The sequence below is a fragment of the Elaeis guineensis genome, chromosome 11 (assembly GCF_000442705.2).
Source record: "Elaeis guineensis isolate ETL-2024a chromosome 11, EG11, whole genome shotgun sequence".
Classification (NCBI taxonomy): Eukaryota; Viridiplantae; Streptophyta; class Magnoliopsida; order Arecales; family Arecaceae; genus Elaeis; species Elaeis guineensis.
In genome coordinates this window covers 11,961,665-11,982,765 of record NC_026003.2, presented here as the reverse complement: position 1 = coordinate 11,982,765, position 21,101 = coordinate 11,961,665, and the positions used below count along the sequence as shown (strand labels likewise).

The 21,101-nt window shown below is 42.2% G+C and overlaps 1 protein-coding gene across 1 annotated transcript; it reads left to right on the top strand.

The window, feature by feature from the left end:
* Positions 1-5,542: 5,542 nt before the first annotated feature.
* LOC140852358 (phospholipase D delta-like) lies at positions 5,543-18,978 on the top strand. The gene is made up of 4 exons (XM_073245298.1): positions 5,543-6,698; positions 14,068-14,184; positions 18,170-18,364; positions 18,736-18,978. The coding sequence occupies exons 1-4, from the start codon at positions 5,745-5,747 to the stop codon at positions 18,976-18,978; spliced, it is 1,509 nt and encodes a 502-aa protein (XP_073101399.1). The 5' UTR covers positions 5,543-5,744.
* Positions 18,979-21,101: the final 2,123 nt, after the last annotated feature.

Below are 21,101 nucleotides of genomic sequence, written 5' to 3'. Positions count from 1 at the left end.
GGTGAGCGGAATGGTGGTGACGCTTGGGTGGTTGTGTGATAGTCCCAAAGGTGTAGCTTTTGGCTATTGTCTTCCCATCCAATAATGGACATCATGGAAGGGATACATGCCTTAGCAGAGTTAGCTCGGTTCATCATCTTCTTATAAAAGAAAAAAAAATCAAAGAAAGATAAAAAGAGTAAAAAGGGCTCTTAAAAAGAGAGAAAAAGAAAGAAAGGGTGGGTGGAGGAAAGAAAAGACCCGTCGGGGGAGAGGAGATTATCCGGAAATAGAAGTTGGCCTCTGGCTGCACTTCACCTTCCTTTTTCTTCTTTTCGGCTTTGGGGTTTTGGTCGGGTGGGGTGTATTGGGCATTGGGGTGGTGGGAATTAAAAAGGCACTCATGTCGGAATGGGATAGAGAGAGAGAGAGAGAGGAGACCTGCCTCTCTTGTTGGATTATTATTAGTATAGTGTTTAATGGTCGGATAGTTGGTTAATTACATATTTCAATCTGTGTGGCCTCTTATTTGTAATCCTTGTTAGAATAGTTCGATGAGGTAAAAATCAAGTTTGGTTATTTATTTAATAAAATAATTAGATTAAAATTTAAATTTTTATTTATTGAATTAACAAGCAGGGTTCAGATTGATAAATTTTTAATTTATTCTATATCCGATCCGAACCCAGCCATCAACTTGAAGCCCTCCATTGACCCCTCCATGTGATCATTTTTTTTGGCATATTTAATTATCAATCCTACCTTCACCATCCATAGTGCTGTTGACTACCATCATTCTTCCGCTACGAACAGAATAACGCCATCCTCCCCAAAAATCAGGCCTTCGACTTCGATCGAGATGCCAATATGGTACATAGTTAATCCAATAAGTTACATAGTTAATGTATTATGGCACATAGTTAAATAAACATGATACATGATTAATCCAATAAAATGCATAGTTAATCCAACATAGTTTATAGTTTTAGTATCATGTCCACAATTAATCCAACATGGTATATAGTTAAAGTATTATGGTATATGGTTAGATAAACTTAGTACGTAGTTATTTTAGTCTAGTTTATAGTTATTGTATCATGGTACACAGTTAATATATCATGGCACACAGATAAAGAAATATAGTATATTATTTAAGTCTTATACATAGTTAATCCAATATAATATATAGTTAATTGAAAATAGTGTACACCTATTATGTTATAGTATATAATATATAATGATACATTGTTAAGTAAATATGATACATAATTAGTTAAGCCTTGTACATAGTTAATCTTACATGGTATACACTTATTGCATCATGGTATATAGCTAATGTATCATGGTATACAATTAAATAAACATGATCAATGGCTATTTAAGCCTTGTGTATAGTTACTCCAACATGGTATATACTTATTGTATCATGGTACATAGTTAATATATCATAGTATCATATTTATCTAAATATGTACCATGTTGGATTAACCATGTACAAAGCTTAATTAACTATCTACCATATTTGCTTAACTGTGTATCATTATGTATTTGCTATATACCATGATACAATAAGTTGTGTACCATGTTAGATTAACCATGTACAGGACTCAAATAGTAATGTGCCATGTTTGTTTAACTTCTCATGATATATATTTATTGTGTACTATGATATAGTAAGTGTGTACCATGTTACATTAAAGGTATATTAGATTAACTATTACAAGACTTATTTGCCATATTTGTTTAACTATGTACCATAATATAATAATTGTATACCATATTGGATTAACTATGTTGCAAGCTAAAATAACTATGTACTATGATATTCTAATTATGTACTATGTTGAATTAACTATATATATCATACAACAACTATAGGTCTATTTGGGGATGCTGTAGCTTTTTATTAAAAATTAATTTTTGATAAAAATTATGTTTTGAGGTCAAAAGCTGTTTCAAGATAAAATAATTTTTTAGTAAAACTATTTTACTATCAAGATCCAAAAGCTATTTCGAAATTGTAGAAGTAGTCTGCTATATGTTTGGTTGGTAAACCCAAAAGTTGATTTTTAATTCCAAACGGACCAAAAAGGACAAATGCATCAAATGATTCTAAAATAATTAGATTAAAACAAATGAGTACCATAATACAAATAAATTTAATAAAAATCTTATAACATATTTTTTAAATATAGCTAGTATAAAAAATAAAATAAATAATTGTTAAGCATCTTTAATCAAAAGAAGGGTAATAAAGACGACTAACCATGTGCTCGCAAAAAAGTGAAAACTAGATAGGGAGAATCCAAAAAAGTTGAAAACTATATAGGGAGAAGGGATGAACATGATCTTTGCTATTAAAAAAAGTTAAAAACTAGATAGGAAGAAGGGTGAATATGACCACTACTATTCAAAAAAAAGTTGAAAGCCAAATTGAGAAAATGGGTGAATGTATACTATCCAAAAAAAGTTAAAAACCAGATAAGGAGAAGGGGAGAACGTGATCTCTACTATCCACAAAAAAAAAAAAAAAAAAAAAAAAAAAAATAGGGAGAAGGATGAATGTGATCGAGATAGATGTGTTTAGGAGTCGAGAAGAAGTAGATTGTGTGAGGGGTATCGAGGGATAGCGTATTATTTTTCTCAAAAAAAAAAATTTACAATCATGATATTCTGCTTGCAAGATCGTATCTATCGAAAGTGCAAAGAGGTTAAGTGAACTACATTTTAAGGATTCTTAACGCAATCAAAAATTGCTTTTGGATTGTAGCCAAATGCTTAAAATTTTATTTTTAAATTTAAAATCGCTTTTGATAAGTATAAACGTACTCTCACATATGCACCATATTCAAGATAATAACTATATACTATATTTATTTAACTATGTACTAGTGTATCATAGTTATTTAACTGTGTAACATGATACATTAACTATACATCATGATATATTAACTATATACCACATTTGATTAACTATGTACCATGATAAAATAATTATGTACCATATTTATTTAATTATATATCACATGATACATTAACTGTGTATTATGTTGGATTAGTCGTGTACTATATTGGATTAATAGTATACCAAGATAAAATAACTTTATACTATATTTATTTAATTTGTACCATGATATCTTAATCGTATATCATGTTCATCAAAGTATATTTCTTTTGATTCAATATGACTATGAAAATTTAATCTCCTTGAATCTAAATATAATTATTTATATTTTATAGTCCTTAAACTCTATATTTTATTTTCTATATCTCCTTCAACTTAAAGACTATTTAATTGCTGCTTTTCTGCTAGCTAAGTGTAGATTATCAGTTTAATGAGCCAAGCACAAGCTAAAAAGTAAGGATTTAAAGTCATTCCATTAAAGTTTTTTATTAAAATTATTTACAGTGGTTAACTTCATTTCAAGAAAAAGGATGGAATAAAGTATGCTTTTCTCTTTTCTATCTCTCTTTTCTTAGCTTCTTTGGTTCTTTCACAACTTATCTTACTAATTGTGAAAATACCAATCTAATGATCGATAATTTAATTAAAAGTTAACTGACTAGTGATAATTATCAATGATTAAATATATTTAAGTATCTATGAATGCCGTCAAATATATGTTTTATGTGTGTTTGCGGGGTCCGACTTCTTAGCTATAGGTGGGTGTTGGTTTTTTTCTTGCCATAAACCCAACCACTAAGAACAATTCATTTGTTCTCTTTTCTTTCTCTCTCCTCCACCATGGCTATCGCAGCTATTTCTCTTTCCTATTCTTCGCCACCTTCCTTTGCCATCACTCCACCTCTCCCACTCTCATTTGATTATCTTAAAATCGTCATCTCCCAAATCTCTCCTTCTCCGACGAGATCCTAGCCGTCGCCGTAGCCGCTGGATCTCCTGCCCCACCACCCCACCAGATGGAGACCCAATCCTCCATAACAAATGAGAACATCTACGAGGAGGCTACCTGGCCCGAGCATGCTGCCCTACCAATGGCTTTCGCACCTGGTATGTCCTTTTGATGCCCTTGCAGACAACGACCACTCGAGAAAGTTACTCTTTCATGAGATTGTGTACTAAAGCACTTCAGTGATCTTCTCGATGTTGTCACGACATGGCAACTCTGAAGAAATTTTTGAGCTCCTACTGACGTGCCTCTTCGCCATCTCGACCACATCATCTAGTCAGATGGCTTCCTATCAGCATCACTATTAGCATCTATACCATTGTCTTCCTCTCCACCAACTATATCTCCCTCGTCCAACTCATCCAGCCAATGGCAATGGCCCATCCAGCAAGGCTCATCCATGATCATAAATTGGAGGGGTAATTTTGTATTTTAAAATAATATTTGTACCATAGAGATTAAATCTTATGGTAATATGTTGACGAAGGACTGGAAGTTCAATTTTGGTCAACGAGGATTAACTGTTATAGCTTGGTCAAGGGAGAGACCGGCTATTAAATCCCCATAATAAATATTCCTTCCCCTTGAATTATCATGCAACGCACATGCAATATTCTCTTTCTGTTTGGAAACAAATAAAGACACAAATAATAAGAGCAATGTGAGAATAGATGGTTTGATCAAAAATGATAATGGCAAGTTGGTGGTGGCCTCCTCCAGAGAAGAAAAAGTATTCTATGATTAAATTATGTAGATAAAGTAAAGAACACATTCCAGTGGCTTTTTTTTTTTCCTTCAGCAAGCGAACTATTGCAGTGGAATGTGCATTAAGAATTATTGTACAATGTTGTGGAATGTTTCTTTAGCAGATTCTCTACTAATCTGTGTCAACATTCAAATATCTACCTTATGGGAGTGCTTCTAATGTATTAGAAGACCATACTCGCAGCAGATCCAACGGTCTTGTCCACTTATTCCCCAAAAGCATCCGATCTATCATCACTTCTTATCCAAAAAAGTTCAAGAAGCCATTTCTTTAATCCTCTTTGCCGAACGAAACCCTACAAAGATGAAAAAATTACCGATTGAGGCCATATTTTTCTCTCCATGAAAGTGGATCAGCTCACTCAAAAAATGATTCTACATACTTGTAAACATGAAACTAGCCCAGTCTATAACCCATACTTTTAATGGTTATGGTGGTCTAACTCATAAATTTAATAAAATTTTCGATCCAACCATTCAAACAGGCTCCGAGAAGAGCAATGCGAAGGTGGATGGCTTGATGAAAAATGATGATGGCAAGTTGGAGGGTGGTCTCCTCCAGGAGAAGAAAATGTGAGGTATTGGGATGATGGAACAATGCAGAAAAAGTAAAGAACATGTTCCAGTGCCTCTTTCTTTCTCCATCAAGTGAACTACTTCCAGGGAAATGTGCATTAAGAATTATCGTACAATGTTGCAGAATGTTTCTTTAGCAGATTCTCTACTAATTTGGGCGAACATTCAAATATCTGTCAACGTTCGTTCGCGGGGTATTACTAAAGGATTCGAAGACCACAGATCCAACGGTCTTGTCCACTTATTCCCCAAAAGCATCCGATCTATCATCACTTTTTATCCAGAAAAATTCAGGAAGCCATTTCTTTAATCCTCTTCGCCGCGCGAAAACCTCCCATCTCATCTCCCAAACCCTATCTTTTAGTCTCGTCGATCCCAAATCCTCCGGTATCAAGCAAAGAACCTATCCTTCCCTTGTCTCCTCCACCTCCTCCCATTCCTCCCCACCGTATACATTCCCGCTCCCATGCCGGCGGTTCCTGATACCCCTTTCCAACTCCCGCGAGGAATCCAATGGACGCCACCCCGGAGCAGCTCATCCTCCTCCACGGCGACCTGGACCTCCACATCCACGAGGCCCGCGACCTCCCCAACATGGACATGTTCACCGAGCGCCTCCGCCGCTGCCTCGGCGCCTGCGGCCTCTCCCTCCCCACCCCCCGCCGCATGGATCGCGAAGAAGAGTTCAAGAGGAGAAAGAGGATGACTTCCCCTCTTCCCCTCCAACCCAAAACAAAGGTCATCACCAGCGACCCCTACGTCAAAGTCCTACTCGCCGGCGACACCCTCGCCCGCACACGCGTCATCCCCAACTCCCAGGAACCCCACTGGGAGGAGCACTTCAAGCTCTTCCTCGCCCACCGCGCCGCCCGCATTGAGTTCGAGGTCAAGGACAACGACGTTTTCGGCGCCCAGCTCATCGGCACCGCCAGTATCTCCGCCGCCAGCATCGCCTCCGGCGGCGAGATCGCCGATTGGTTCCCGGTGATCGGCCCCGCGGGGCGGCCGCCGAAGCCGCATTCGGCACTCCGCATCTCGATGAGGTTCACGCCCGTGGAGGACAATCCGGCCTACCGGAACGGCATTCCGGGGGATCCCGAGCAGAAAGGGGTCCCGGACACGTACTTCCCCTTGAGGAAGGGAGGCATGCTGACGCTTTACCAGGATGCCCATATCAGGGAAGGGGAACTCCCGGACGACATCGAATTGGAGGGCCGGCACGTGTTTCGGCATCACAAGTGCTGGGAGGATATATGCGAAGCGATACTGGGGGCGCACCATTTGATTTATATAGCGGGGTGGTCCATCTACCACGAAGTGAGGCTGGTGAGGGAACGGCCATTGAGGATCCCGGCCGAGGGGTACACATTGGGGGATCTGCTTAAGTACAAGTCGGAGGAGGGGGTTCGGGTGTGCTTGTTGGTGTGGGATGATAAGACTTCCCACGATAAACTCTTCTTCAAGACGGTAAGTCGTTTCAGCTCTTGGATGCTCTTATTATCAATGTGTTTAAAATTTTGCCTCTTTTTCGGTTGCATACAATGCCTTAAAAATAAAAAAAATATCCGGAAGGGACAAAAGAAAAAAGAGGTTTAGTAGTGTTGCGGCCAATCCCCTCGTCGTTCGATCGTCGGGGAACGAGCGTCTGCAAAAAAGGAAGTCCACATTGACCGGAGGCGGCTCCGGCGGGGACCCTCCGACGGTCAAGTTAGAGAGGTGACTGGGCAACAGTGAAATGAAGACAGAGAGCTCAATCGAGAGAGAGAGAGAGAGAGGGGAGGAGGAGCGAGCCTGTGGTTTTGAAGTCGAGAAGTGGAGAGACCCCCCCCGGCACTGTTGCCTTCCCCGATTTATATAGTGGAGCACGGTATGGCGCCGTCATTAATGGCGCGGACAATTGAGGAATTGTCAACTCACTGTAGACTGTCAGAGTCGCCGTAAAAGTGTCACATCGCCGTGGGGCTATCAAATCGCTAGGGTTGACAATGCCCTCGGCGGGATAATGCCCTTAGGTGGCAGTGCCGCATGTCGCTGTCAGGACTGACAGGCTCTGGCGGCTGTACGGCGATCGGAGGAGTCGACTGACCCTAGGTCGGTGGCCAGCTGTGTGGCGCCGGGTGGAGATTCGGGCCCCTCCGATGGTCAGCCGGGCATGTTGCGAGAGTCGGCCATCAGACTTCCTGGTTCAGTCGGTCGGGAGAGTGGAAAAGGTCAGTCCGACCGACATATCCTCCGTCGGTAAAGGGCCGTTAATCGGTCGGTGATGGCGTTCGGTCGATCGGTCGGTCGGTCGGCCGGTCGGTCGGTCGGCCGTCGGTCGGTCGGTCGGTCGGCCAGTCGGCGGTCGGTCGGTCGGTCGGTCGGCCAGTCGGTCGTCGGTCGGTCGGTCGGCCAGTCGGTCGGTCGGTCGGTCGGTCAGTCGGTAGGCCGGTCGGTCCGATTATAAGTCGGCACGAGCGGGGTCGGTCGGGGTCGTCCGTCGGAGTCGTCCGTCGAAGTCGGTCGGGGTCGGGGTCGTCCGTCGGAGTCGGTCGGGGTCGGGGTCGTCCCTCGGAGTCGTTGGTCGGTATATCCCAACAGTTGCCCCCCCCACTCCTGAGCCCGATGTCGTGTTGGCTCGCGTGAACACATGGGCGACGGCTTCGGACGAAAGGAGTGGTTTTCCGTCTTTTCTTGCCCCGACTCTGGCGATCACATCAACGAACGATCCAATATCGGTCGTCCCGACTGTAGGTCGAGCATGCACGTCGGGTCGGAGGTCGGCCAACCTCCGAACGTTGCTCGTCGACACGATCATTCCGTAGAATCTGATAGTCGAGTAGCATCCGACGTATTCGGATAGGATAATGATGGCAAGTCGAATATCCATTGTCCGGCCCTTGGTCGGACGTATGCGTCGGGATGTATGATAAACGGTGGCAAGCCGAATATCCTTCGATCGGTCGTGACCAGATCGGTATGTCGCGAATGCGACTGCGGTCGTCTTGGCATTTTGCCTTTCTTAGTTGAAGCTAAGTCGGCAAGTTAGCCAGCCGCATTAGTCGAAGCCCTTTGCCTTCAGAGGTGGGGGCCGTCGTAGATATTCCGCTCCTTCAATCTCCGTTGTAGAATCCGATATGTCCTCGATGATCGAGACGTAGATTGAGCCATTGGTTCGGCGATTCGTCGATCAGGCCGACGACGGAGTCATAGATTCGGCGATTGGCAATCGAGCCATGTTGGTCGGGGCCTTTTGCCTTCAAAGGCTGAGGCCGTCGATTTCGGCGATCGGTGATCGAGCCGTTGATTCGGCGATCGATGATCGAGCCGTTGATTCGGCGATCGGCAATCGAGCCATGTTGGTCGGGGCCTTTTGCCTTTAGAGGCCGAGGCCGTCGATTTCGGCGATCGGTGATCGAGCCGTTGATTCGGCGATCGACGATCGGCCGTGTTGGTCGGGGCCTTTTGCCTTCAGAGGTCGAGGCCGTCGGTTCGACGATCGGTGATCGAGTCATGTTGGTCGAGGCCTTTTGCCTTCAAAGGCTGAGGCCGTCGATTTCGGCGATCGGTGATCGAGCCGTTGATTCGGCGATCGACGATCGGCCGTGTTGGTCGGGGCCTTTTGCCTTCAGAGGTCGAGGCCGTCGATTTCGGCGATCGATGATCGAGCCGTTGATTCGGCGATCGACGATCGGCCTTGTTGGTCGGGGCCTTTTGCCTTCAGAGGCCGAGGCCGTCGGTTCGACGATCGATGATCGAGTCATGTTGGTCGGGGCCTTTTGCCTTCAAAGGCTGAGGCCGTTGATTTCGGCGATCGGTGATCGAGCCGTTGATTCGGCGATCGACGATCGGCCGTGTTGGTCGGGGCCTTTTGCCTTCAGAGGCCGAGGCCGTCGATTTCGACGATCGGTGATCGAGCCGTTGATTCGGCAATCGACGATCGGCCGTGTTGGTCGGGGCCTTTTGCCTTCAGAGGCCGAGGCCGTCGGTTCGACGATCGATGATCGAGTCATGTTGGTCGGGGCCTTTTGCCTTCAAAGGCTGAGGCCGTCGATTTCGACGATCGGTGATCGAGCCGTTGATTCGGCGATCGACGATCGGCCGTGTTGGTCGGGGCCTTTTGCCTTCAGAGGCCGAGGCCGTCGATTTCGGCGATCGGTGATCGAGCCGTTGATTCGGCGATCGACGATTGGCCGTGTTGGTCGGGGCCTTTTGCCTTCAGAGGCCGAGGCCGTCGATTTCGGCGATCGGTGATCGAGCCGTTGATTCGGCGATCGACGATCGGCCGTGTTGGTCGGGGCCTTTTGCCTTCAGAGGCCGAGGCCGTCGGTTCGACGATCGATGATCGAGTCATGTTGGTCGGAGCCTTTTGCCTTCAGAGGCTGAGGCCGTCGATTTCGGCGATCGGTGATCGAGCCGTTGATTCGGCGATCGACGATCGGCCATGTTGGTCGGGGCTTTTTGCCTTCAGAGGCCGAGGCCGTCGTAGATTTTTCGCTCCTTCGATCTCTATCAGGATCTGCGCATGAGGAGCGGAGAGAGGGGTGTAGGAGTCATACCTGCGATGCGTCGGTCTCGGACTCCGTCGTCGGGGCAAGGCCCGTCTATCAGTGGAGGGCCTGCTGGGTTCAGCATGGGCCCGACCTTTCTTCCATTTTTCTTTTCGGCCCGCGCCTTAAGTCAGGCGCCGGTCGGAAGCTCCTTCGTCCGCGCGCATGTACTTGTACGCGCGCTCCAGCAGTTCGGCGTATGTTCGGGGGAGGGTTTTGTCCAGGGAGTAGGTGAACCGGGATGTCCTTAGCCCCCGTTTCATGGCCGAGATGGCCATGTCTCCATTGAGGTCCTGGACCTCAAGCGTGGCCGCATTGAATCGCGTCACGAAGTGTCGTAGAGTCTCATTTTCTCTCTGCTTGAGGGAGAAAAGACTGTCCGAGGTCCGTGGCGGCTTCCGACTGGTGCTGAAATGGACCACGAAGGAATGCTCGAGCTGCCCGAAGGAGTGGATACTTCCCGATCGAAGACCGGAGTACCAGGCCCTGGCAGCTTTGCGGAGTGTGGCGGGGAAGCCGATGCAAAAGAGAGCGTCGGTTGCCCCCTGAATCGTCATGAGAGCTTTGTAGCTTTCCAGATGGTCGATTGGGTCGGTGGAGCCGTCGTAAGACTCCACGTGCGGCATCTTGAACCGACTGGGGATCGGTTCGTCGAGGATGAGTCGGGAGAGAGGTTGGGCGGTCTGGAAGTCGACGTCGTTTGAAGACTTCTGCCGTCCACCTGCAGCTGCGCGAGCCGACGGTCGATTTTCTCGAACCTGCGCTCGTAGTCGTCCGTCCGTCGGTGCTGGGAGACCCCAGGAGTGGAGTCTCCGGAAGATTCCGAGAGGGAGGCGGACGGCGTTCGCGGTCGCTTCTCCTTCCTCGCCCGTTCCAGCAGGGAAGGAGAGAGCTGCTGGGACTGTCGGGCGTCGCGCCGTGGCCGTCCCTCCTCCTCTCCGTGGGAGCGCTGTTGCGGGCGCTCGCGCGGAGGTGACGGGGATCGGCGCGGGCGTCGGCGGCTGCTCCTGGAGGGCATCGGACGGGCCGCTGGTTGTTGCTGGAGGCTCTTGACCGCGTCCGTCAGTACGGTCATCTGCCGTACGATGGCCGCGATCTGCGCCTCCGTGGTCACCGCGGGGTGTGGAGAGCTGGGCTCCGCCGCTGAGGGTGGCGGGGAGGCCTCTTCCCGGCGGGAAGAGCGCCTCGCCGACCCGGTGATCCTCGATCGCTGGGCTCTTGTCTTCGTCATCAGTATCTCCTGCTTGGGGAGGCTTGGTGCCGTATAGCTTGCCTTCCCCTTCCTGGCGCGCCAATCTGTTACGGCCAATCCCCTCGTCGCTCGATCGTCGGGGAACGAGCGCCTGCAAAAAAGGAAGTCCACGCTGACCGGAGGCGGCTCTGGCGGGGACCCTCCGACGGTCAAGTCAGAGAGGTGACTGGGCAACAGTGAAATGAAGACAGAGAGCTCAATCGAGAGAGAGAGAGAGAGGGGGGGAGGAGCGAGCCTGTGATTTTGAAGTCGAGAAGTGGAGAGACCCCCCCCGGCACTGTTGCCTTCCCCGATTTATATAGTGGAGCACGGTATGGCGCCGTCATTAATGGCGCGGACAATTGAGGAATTGTCAACTCACTGTAGACTGTCAGAGTCGCCGTAAAAGTGTCACATCGCCGTGGGGCTGTCAAATCGCTAGGGTTGACAATGCCCTCGGCGGGATAATGCCCGTAGGTGGCAGTGCCGCATGTCGCTGTCAGGGCTGACAGGCTCTGGCGGCTGTACGGCGATCGGAGGAGTCGACTGACCCTAGGTCGGTGGCCAGCTGTGTGGCGCCGGGTGGAGATTCGGGCCCCTCCGATGGTCAGCCGGGCATGTTGCGAGAGTCGGCCATCAGACTTCCTGGTTCAGTCGGTCGGGAGAGTGGAAAAGGTCAGTCCGACCGACATATCCTCCGTCGGTAAAGGGCCGTTAATCGGTCGGTGATGGCGTTCGGTCGATCGGTCGGTCGGCCAGTCGGTCGGTCGGTCGGTCGGTCGGCCAGTCGGTCGGTCGGCCAGTCGGTCGGTCGGTCGGTCGGTCAGTCGGTAGGCCGGTCGGTCCGATTATAAGTCGGCACGAGCGGGGTCGGTCGGGTCCGTCGGAGTCGTCCGTCGGAGTCAGTCGGGGTCGGGGTCGTCCCTCTGGGTCGTCCGTCGGAGTCGGTCGGGGTCGGGGTCGTCCCTCGGGGTCGTCGGTCGGTATATCCCAACAAGTAGGAACAAACAAGAACAACAATTACCAATGGGATCAACAGTTCTGTATTTGATATGAACTTCTTGATAGAAACTTAATGCTCAGAGAAGTAGAAAACATGATGGAAGCAGATTTCTTTCTTTTTTTATTAACTTAAAGAAGAACAGAAAAATATGAGATGCACCTTCTATGAAAGGCTATCCTTTTCGTCTCATTTGAGGAGGCACAACTTTCTTATGGTTCTTCATCTAATCATGTTTGAATCTAAATAAAGTTGATGTGTGCATTTGAGGAAAACTCAAATTCAAGTCAAATATGGTGCACTTTAGTCTAAATCTACTTGGTGAATTCTAATCTTATGCAATGCTGTTTGATGCTTGTAGTCTTAGTATCAGATTATATACACGGTAGGAGAGATACCATATTGAACTTGCTACACAATATATATATATATATATAGTCAGTTTAGAATTAGATCGAACGGATTTGGATTCAGGACCGGTCAAGTCAAAACTCTATAATAAGAGTCCTACATCCATGATCTAAGCCATTGAATGTGATCTGCTATCTCAAAACTGTTTGCACATAAAAAATCATATAATTTAGAAACCTCTAGTCTATGCATCAAGTAGTAAAAAATTGGATAGCCTAAATAAAATTGAATTAGATGTATTTTTTGATCACTTGATGCATAAACCAAGGGTCTTCAGATCATATGATTTTTCTTGTGCAAATAGTTTTGAAGTAGTAGATCACATCCAACGGCTTGGATTATCGATGTTGGGCCTCCATTATCCAATTTTGACTTGACCGGATATGAGCCCAAATCCGATCAACCTTACCCAAGTTTACTCCTATATATATATATATATATATATATATATATATATATATTTGTTTTCAAGATTTTAAGTCTTATTTAGTTTTAAGTGGAAAATAGAATTTTGTGTTTATTTTTGATGTTTAAATATTATATACTTTAATATTTCATGTTATATGCCTAAAGGATGGTGTAACTATGTAATACATGCCAAATTAACTACTATAAAATTTAAATATAAAAATACTTATATTAAAAAATTGGAAATGTAATATTGTTTACATCTCATCTTGGTAGCTTAAGTGGTAGTTGTAAGCAAGTACCATGTGGATTGATTTGGATGAAGTCAATCAGTGAAAGTCATGTGATCCTTACTAGGATTGATAGAGTTCGACTGTGATAAATTCCAAATATGGAGGGACTGGTCGAAAGATGGACATTTGGCTGTGAGTAGGCCAAATGATTATGATAGCCATGATCAACAACACAAGAATGGGTAATTGATGGTGTTTCAAGACGCAGAAGACCTTGTTGCAGGATGATTGAGAAAAAACAACCAATAGGATAGGTCAAAAAAAGTGAACAATAGATCAAGATTGATAAATATGAGTATTGTTTTGACAGTTAATGGGTCTTGATGATCATGCAGCAGTAGCGAGGCAATCGATGTCAATTACTAGAATTGCTAGGAGTGGAGGATGTGAATAACAACCATCAAGAGCGGATTGTTATTTTATTTTAGTATAAATAATGGAATTATACTCTATGTATGGATCATTCAACAATTGATCTAATGAATCTTTATCTTTATCTTAGTTTTATACTATCTTTTATCCGAGGCGTAGATATAATGATCACAAAATAGGGAAAAATGCAACTCTTTAAATAAGAGTCCTTACACCTTTTATTAGTTAATCAAATACTAAGATTATATTCACTTTAAATTAACTGATTTCACTTGTGTTACAAGAAAAGCTTCTTTAAATTGAAGCTAAGGTGTATTTTTGAGTCCTATGAATTACGTTATCGTAGTTGTTTGAAGACTCAAGTTGCTGGACATTTTCTTTGGCGTATCATGATATGTCTCTCTAGCCATTACACTTAACCAACAAACTCTAATGACTCTCAAACTTGTATGGTCTATTTGATGATACAAGCATTTAAAATTATTTACTGTTGAGAATTCAATGAATGCTTTGTACTATATTTTTCGCTTGCCAGCAGTATAATTAAAATTGATCATTGCACTGAAGTTTGATAATTAGACTTTGGGTGCAGGGAGGAGTTATGCAAACTCATGATGAAGAAACCCGAAAGTTTTTCAAGCATTCGTCTGTCATTTGTGTCTTGTCACCTCGCTATGCTAGCCATAAGCTTAGCATGGTTAAGCAACAGGCAAGTTGTACAACATAAATTCATTTGATTCTACACACAATCAGTGGAGTACCATATTTTGTACATTAATATTGAATCATCTTGGTAATTGTTCTGGGTAATATGAAAATGATACAATTGAATTCGATGTCCATATGATAAAGAATCATCTTTATGCATGTTGAATTGAATCTAAGATTAACTTCTTCATTCAGCTAGTTCAAATTTGACGTTCAACATTTAATATCTGCTCCATAAACATGCTTTGCCAGTTTGCCCAACCTTTTACCGGACAATATTTGGTAGTTTTGCTTCATAATTCATATCCTTTCATTTCATCTGAAAGAGGCCAGTTAGAAACAAATTGTTTAGATGAAAAGATAAGAAAAGTTAGAAGGATTATTAAATAAACCAACAAAATTATGCATATAAAATAAAGAGAATTTATGTTGACTATTCAGTATGCATTTGATATGTGTTTCCAACACATCCAGACCAATACCTATGCTTCAAAGACCGATCAGGCTGAATTGGAGGTTTTGAAAGGATGTCAAGTTGTCAACCTTCAAGTACGAAGGTGTAGACTGAGAATCTTAGGATGAAGTACTCGGATAGTAGGCCGAAATTGTACTTAGCCACCAGACCAAGTTGCATGGCATGCTCCTATCAAGTATCAGAATTGGCCGAAACACTAAGGTTTTTGGCCGAAACACTGAGGGTGAAGGCCAAATACCAAGAATGTATGCCGAATGACATAAACTGAGAAGTTGAGAGCTAGGTATCAGCCTAGAATGAGGCTTTAGTGGAGCAGAGTCCAAGGATGCTGGTTTGCTAGCAGTTACCACTACCCGTGCATGCAAGAAGTGGTCGAACTACCTATCATGCATGGCAATAGTGGCCTATATGGATACAATAACATGGACCAGTATCCACAGTTAGTAGTGTGGTAACCATCTTCCCACTTTCCATGATGTGAGTGGAAGGGTAGCGCTAGCTACCATCCATAGAATAGTAGGCTATGTGGCACACTAGCAAGGACAAGTGGCAAAAATAAATAATGACGCTCATCCTACCGCTGTCTAGGTTGTGAGTAGAGTGGTAGCACTACCTACCATTCTTGGCAATAGTGGCCTGTATAGCACTCGATAACAAGGACAAGTATCAAGATAGTTAATGAGGGTTACTTATAAATATCATATCGTAATGCTAAAAAAGGATCCTTTGACATCTACATCTATAAATTCTATTTTATCTTAGCTTTACATTATCCCGTACTTTACTTACCAGTAGGATTCTACCTTAGGAGTAGTGTTAGCTTAGATAGTTCCTACTATAGCCTAGGCCACAACCTATCCCAATTCATCTTCCTCGAACTGTGGTATGATGGTGGCAAAAATTCTTAGAGGTCAAGGCACCTGGATCCACTCAACTCTCGTATCCTTCCTTCGATTACTCTCTTTTTGGCTGCATGAAATGCTATGGCACACCTGTGCGCTTATCTACCCATCTGAAAGCTTTCTGGCATGCTCATCTCTAGGTGGCGAGGAAAGCTTCATGCAAACAATCTGGAAAAGCAGTTCTTTCATGAAGCAATGAATATGTATGCTTAAATATGCATTTGATAAAATCAGATTCAAGAATGTGGTTTTAGCCTCAAAATATCAAGGTCTACTCCAGTCATAAGACTTCAATTTTTTTCTGACACACTGGATTAGAATTATGCCTTGTTGCTTTCTCCAAAACCAATAAGCAATATCTAGTTTGAATTTCATATCTCTTGGGAGCTAAAACCGTTTTCAATCAGTTTTAATGCTCACTGAAGAATCCTAAATATTTCACTTTGAGCTGACTTATCCAATCAAAAGAAATGGGCACCCAGCTGTTTCCAACCATTTTCAATAGAGGGGTGCCATGAACAAAAAAAAGATGTAATGTAGGTGGCAACCTTTGTACACATTGAGACACCAAATTAGATGTTTTGAAATTGATTACTCGACTCGCTTATAAAGCACAAAGGTTCACATGGCTTAGTATTCATACCATGTTCTCCAATCTGTACATAAAACTCTACTTTTCTCTTCATTGTTCTTGTGCTTAAATATATAGTGGTAATGCATTATAATGTCTTCTCATGTTTGTTTCCCTTTAAAGTTTTTTTTACATGATCTTGTTTCTGCTTGACTGTAAGCATCTTTGGCACCAACTTCTTTCTCTTCTTTGATCCATATGTTTTAGTGTTCCTTCATATTTGAAGGCTGGGACTAAGTTATTTGATACCAGCACCAGATATAAGGAATTCTAAATTATAATTGATTACATGGAGCCAGCAAAAGTCTAGGTACAAGTTCATTTCATTGTTTTGAGCTCCTAAATTTTTGCTTATTCTTTGTTGATAATCCATAATAAATATACATCAGAAAAGAATACAATTGCAAAGAAACATATGTCCTTTTAAAGAAATAACAAACTTATGTTTTTGAAAGCATTAACAGTAGTCAAAGATAATGTCCGGTCAATAAGTCTAGAAACTGCATGTAAGTTTTTAGTTGTACTGAGCTTGAAGGGTCATGTTTCATATTATGGCATGAGACAACTATCTTGAGGTCCATTCTATGTACGTAACAATGGAATGCCTACTTTCCAAATAATTTAATGTTATGCTTCATGGAAGAATTCAAAGATAAGTACAATTCTAAATAATTCATAGTAGAAATATAAAGATAAGAACTACTTTGCAGAAGGTACATGTAGATTATCTATTGAAATGCTTTGCTTGTTCACTTTGTTGGATTAATTTTACTGGATATATTAAGCAAGATTTATCTTTATATCTCAAGATCATCATCAGGATGATCAAAATGAAGTCCCTTTGTTTTATCCTCCCACATATCAGATATAAATATAAGTCTCCTGATCTTTTTTTCCCCTTTCTGAATGTGAGCCACAGCAGAAAAAAATTAGGAGTGCACAATTTGGCAATCACTAATGTGACTCCAAGAAATATTTGTTGATATTTGGGGCATGCAGACAGAGAATTTTTTCCTCACAATCTCATTAGTGCTGTCGTTCTTTCAGTCTTTCTCATTGATCAGATGCAAACATCTGTCCTTTATTTCTTTGAAGTGACTGAATTGGCCCTTGCAGCACTGGATAGCATGCTTGGTCTGGTGTAGTATTTGATAACTCTGTTTCAATAATCATTTAAATGATATTTTTGAGAATCTAGAAGAAAGTAAAGAAAGGTAAAGAAGAGACAGCTGACAGCTTTCTTCATGTTTCCTAAGCAGTGTAATAAATTATCAAGGAGAGAGTGGGAGTGAGAAATACGATGTTCGAAAAAAGAGGCAAAACAAGAAAAAGCATGAAATAGTCCTCCAGACCACAGAGAGTGGAAAACTATCTTGGATTATTGTGGAGCTCAGTAACCCAAAGCCAAAACCAGTGTTCTTGATAGTTGAGCTCTCTGCTCTGTCCACCTCCACCTTAGACCACTAAGAATTAATTCTCTCATATATATAACCTGGACCCCTGATGCAGAGTGCTATGGTTTTTTTTCATGTGTTTAACTTATAGTGATATATCTAAGTTGGATGAATCAATTAAGCTCTGAAGTTTCAATTATTCTGTTATCTTTTTTCACCAATCACCTTATGTCTTATAGCTCTATAAAGAGTAGAATATATGAGTGACAACTACTCTTCCACATTGTTTGAAATTTTCTGCAAGACTTGGGTTCCCTATGATGACAGATCCTCTCTCACTCCATAAAACAATAACCCACAATACTGAACATCATAAGAAAGTGTGTACAACTTCATCTTTAGACTTTGTATGTGGATATTTGCGATGTATGCATTAACGGAAATTGTGTTATAATAGGTGTATGAAGCATATGTAGATAATATATCTTTTTCTTTATGTAGCATACTGTTGCATACACCAAGGTTTGCATAATATATCTCTTGAACTGTGATCTAACCTTGTTTCTCATAATATCTTGATCCAGATTGTGGGAACCCTCTTTACACACCATCAGAAATGTTTACTAGTCGATACCGAGGCACCTCGAAATACAAGAAAAATTACTGCATTCATTGGAGGTCTTGATCTTTGTGATGGTCGCTATGATACACCAGAGCATAGACTTTTTCGTGATCTTGACGATGTATTTCTTAATGATTTTCATAATCCCACGTTTCCTGTGAGTATAATTTTTTTCCATTGTTGTTTCCTCTTAATTCTCATGTTTATATCCACTTTAATTGCCAATTTTGTTTAGATAGACTCGATAATAAACTACCAGGTCTGACTTGTAGAGCAGAAGCTATGCATTTAACCTTAACTTGTGCTTCCATCTGTCCATGTTCATATTGATTTCATTAGTGTTATTTTAGGCCCTTGTTTTCGGAGATAATTTACATTCATGATGAAAAGCTTTTGAAATTTACACTGCTGTTTATTAACTCTCAAAGTCATACAATCTATAATTTCTATGTGTTCATCATTGGAAGACTAATTTGAAATGTGAGCTTTATTCATTTGAACTTTCTCAGCTGTAATATATTGTAATAGCCAGGGATTCAGTTCCCAGTGGAACATCTCGGGATGTCCCGTGGGACATCGAGATGGAGTATCATCCCATGTATTGGGATAAGCTATCCCGCTAGCATCCCAACATCCCGATCGGGATCTCTTGGGACATCCTCTGTTCCAAGTGTCGGGACGGGGCGGGATGGCGATGCATCCCATTCCATGGGAAAATCGAGACAGCCTCGTCCCATGGAATTTAAAACTTTGCTAATAGCTACTGTTTGAGATAGATATCATTTTAAGTTTTGTTTCAATTGCCAAACATTTGGTTTTAGTGATTGTACCATTATTAGAGCTTCAAGCAGAATATTTTGTTAAGTAGCTGCAAGAATGGGAAGAAATGAAAATACCTTGTTGTTAAGAATGTAGATAAGAGAAATTTTGGTGACCTGCCATGTCGGTGATTTTGTGGATAAGATCATATGCAGAACATCGTAAGATGAGAGGTCTCACCAAAATTAAGTCAACTTCTCTCTTTTTCTTGGCAAGGTGCATCACCGTCAGATTTTTTTTTTCCCTAATGTTATGTAATGCCATGGGGGGTTAACTACTTCCTAACAGCCCAAGCTCTTAGCTTCCATTGGTTAGTTAGCATGGTATTAGAGCTCAGTCCACTGGAGGTTATGAGTTCAAATCCCATCACAATTATTTATTTTGTATAACAGTTGTCATCTTGGCTCATCTTAGTTGTTGTGTTATCCCTCTATGTGCATGGTCTGATTGACGCTCCAAGGGGGAGGGGAGTGTTAAGCTCAAGGTTTTAAACTTCATGTCAGTTTTCGTCTTGGGGACAGAGTTTCAGTTTTGATTGCTGCAGTGGTTTTGGCAATTTTCCTCTGAATTTTGGAGATTCAATCAAAAGATAGAAAAAGTAAGAATAGCAATGAAGAAAAAAAATTTCATATCATTTTATCAGACTGAAATTAGCTTTAGAGCTTATTGCATTAAAATATATTAAACATTTCTTCTATTCTAGAGTTTCCCTATCCGTTTCTCTACTTTTTGTAATTTTCCATATTTGCTCTAATTTTTGTATTCAACTAAAGTTTTCTCTAAGCATATATCATTCTATTTCAGTTGAATAACCCATTCAAGCAAGGAAACAAGGCATTGAAACCAGAACCCAGTTATTTCAAAATTTCCTTTTTTTTTTAATATCATGTTATTCTAAAAAAGAGAAAAAATGTATCTAGGTTAGAAAAAGAAAAATGGTAAGAATACATAATGCTCTCTAGTTAGTGAAGAGGCATCACTTTGATAACAACACTTAACCAAAAATAATAGATTATTTCATTAGGGTCTTTGATTAATGCAATATTGAATAACATTGACAAAATTTAGAAATGTTAATATATATATATATATGTGTGTGTGTGTGTGTGTGTGTGTGTGAGTGAGTGCACGCACGTGAGCGAAACAATGAAAGGGTAAAAAACTCAGTTCCAGTGATAAAACTGCTAGACACTCAACTGAAACTTATCAAAACTGGCTAAAAGTGGCTGAAATGGGACAAAACTGATGGAAGCCAAAAATTTTGGTCACTTTTGGATTGGATTTTAGCTGAAACTTCAAAACTTGAGTACAACAAAATAGAAGTGGATGGCACCTAGCTAATTGTGGAAAAGAATTCTGGAAGACGAACTATAGTCACCTAAAATAAGCTGGAGATGAAGAATAATAATTTGCGAATGCTAGGTGACCAAGAGAAAACCCAATGAGATAACAGGTACAACCATCCATATGCTTGCCTCCCTTTACACTTGTCATTAATGATTCACATGTAGTAAATGCATTCTCAGTTTCATTTTTCTACTTTTTTTTTTCTACTCCAGTGATGAAGACCCTGGACATTAGCAAGTGTAGAAGGCATGACCGTAGCCTGATTTTGAATGAGAAACCAATGGTTAAAGTCTTAAAGAGATATGCCTTAGATAATTCCAGAATCAGATTCTCGGAAGTGAAAAGCAGATCTAGATACAGGGTCCATAAAAAGAGGATTTGAGCTTGAAACTTGAAAGGATTACAAGGTTTCCAGCTAATTCCTTGGTTTGATATCTCAAGCCATACATTCAATAATTGAAGAAAGAAAAAAGATTTTTGCATTTAAGTTTTCGGGATATTTCCATTTTCAAATTTTTGCATCATCCCCATTGAGGAATACTATAATTCAGAAGATAATATAACAGCCATGCCATTACTGATTTCCTCTTTGGTTTCTTAAGAAACTTGGAGACCAAATACGACCATTGCCATGATAATCAAATAGTCCACATGTTCCTTTTCATTGTGTACTGGGGAGATGACTTAGGCATACAATTAATCAAAGGTGAACCAATGTGTTGTTTGTT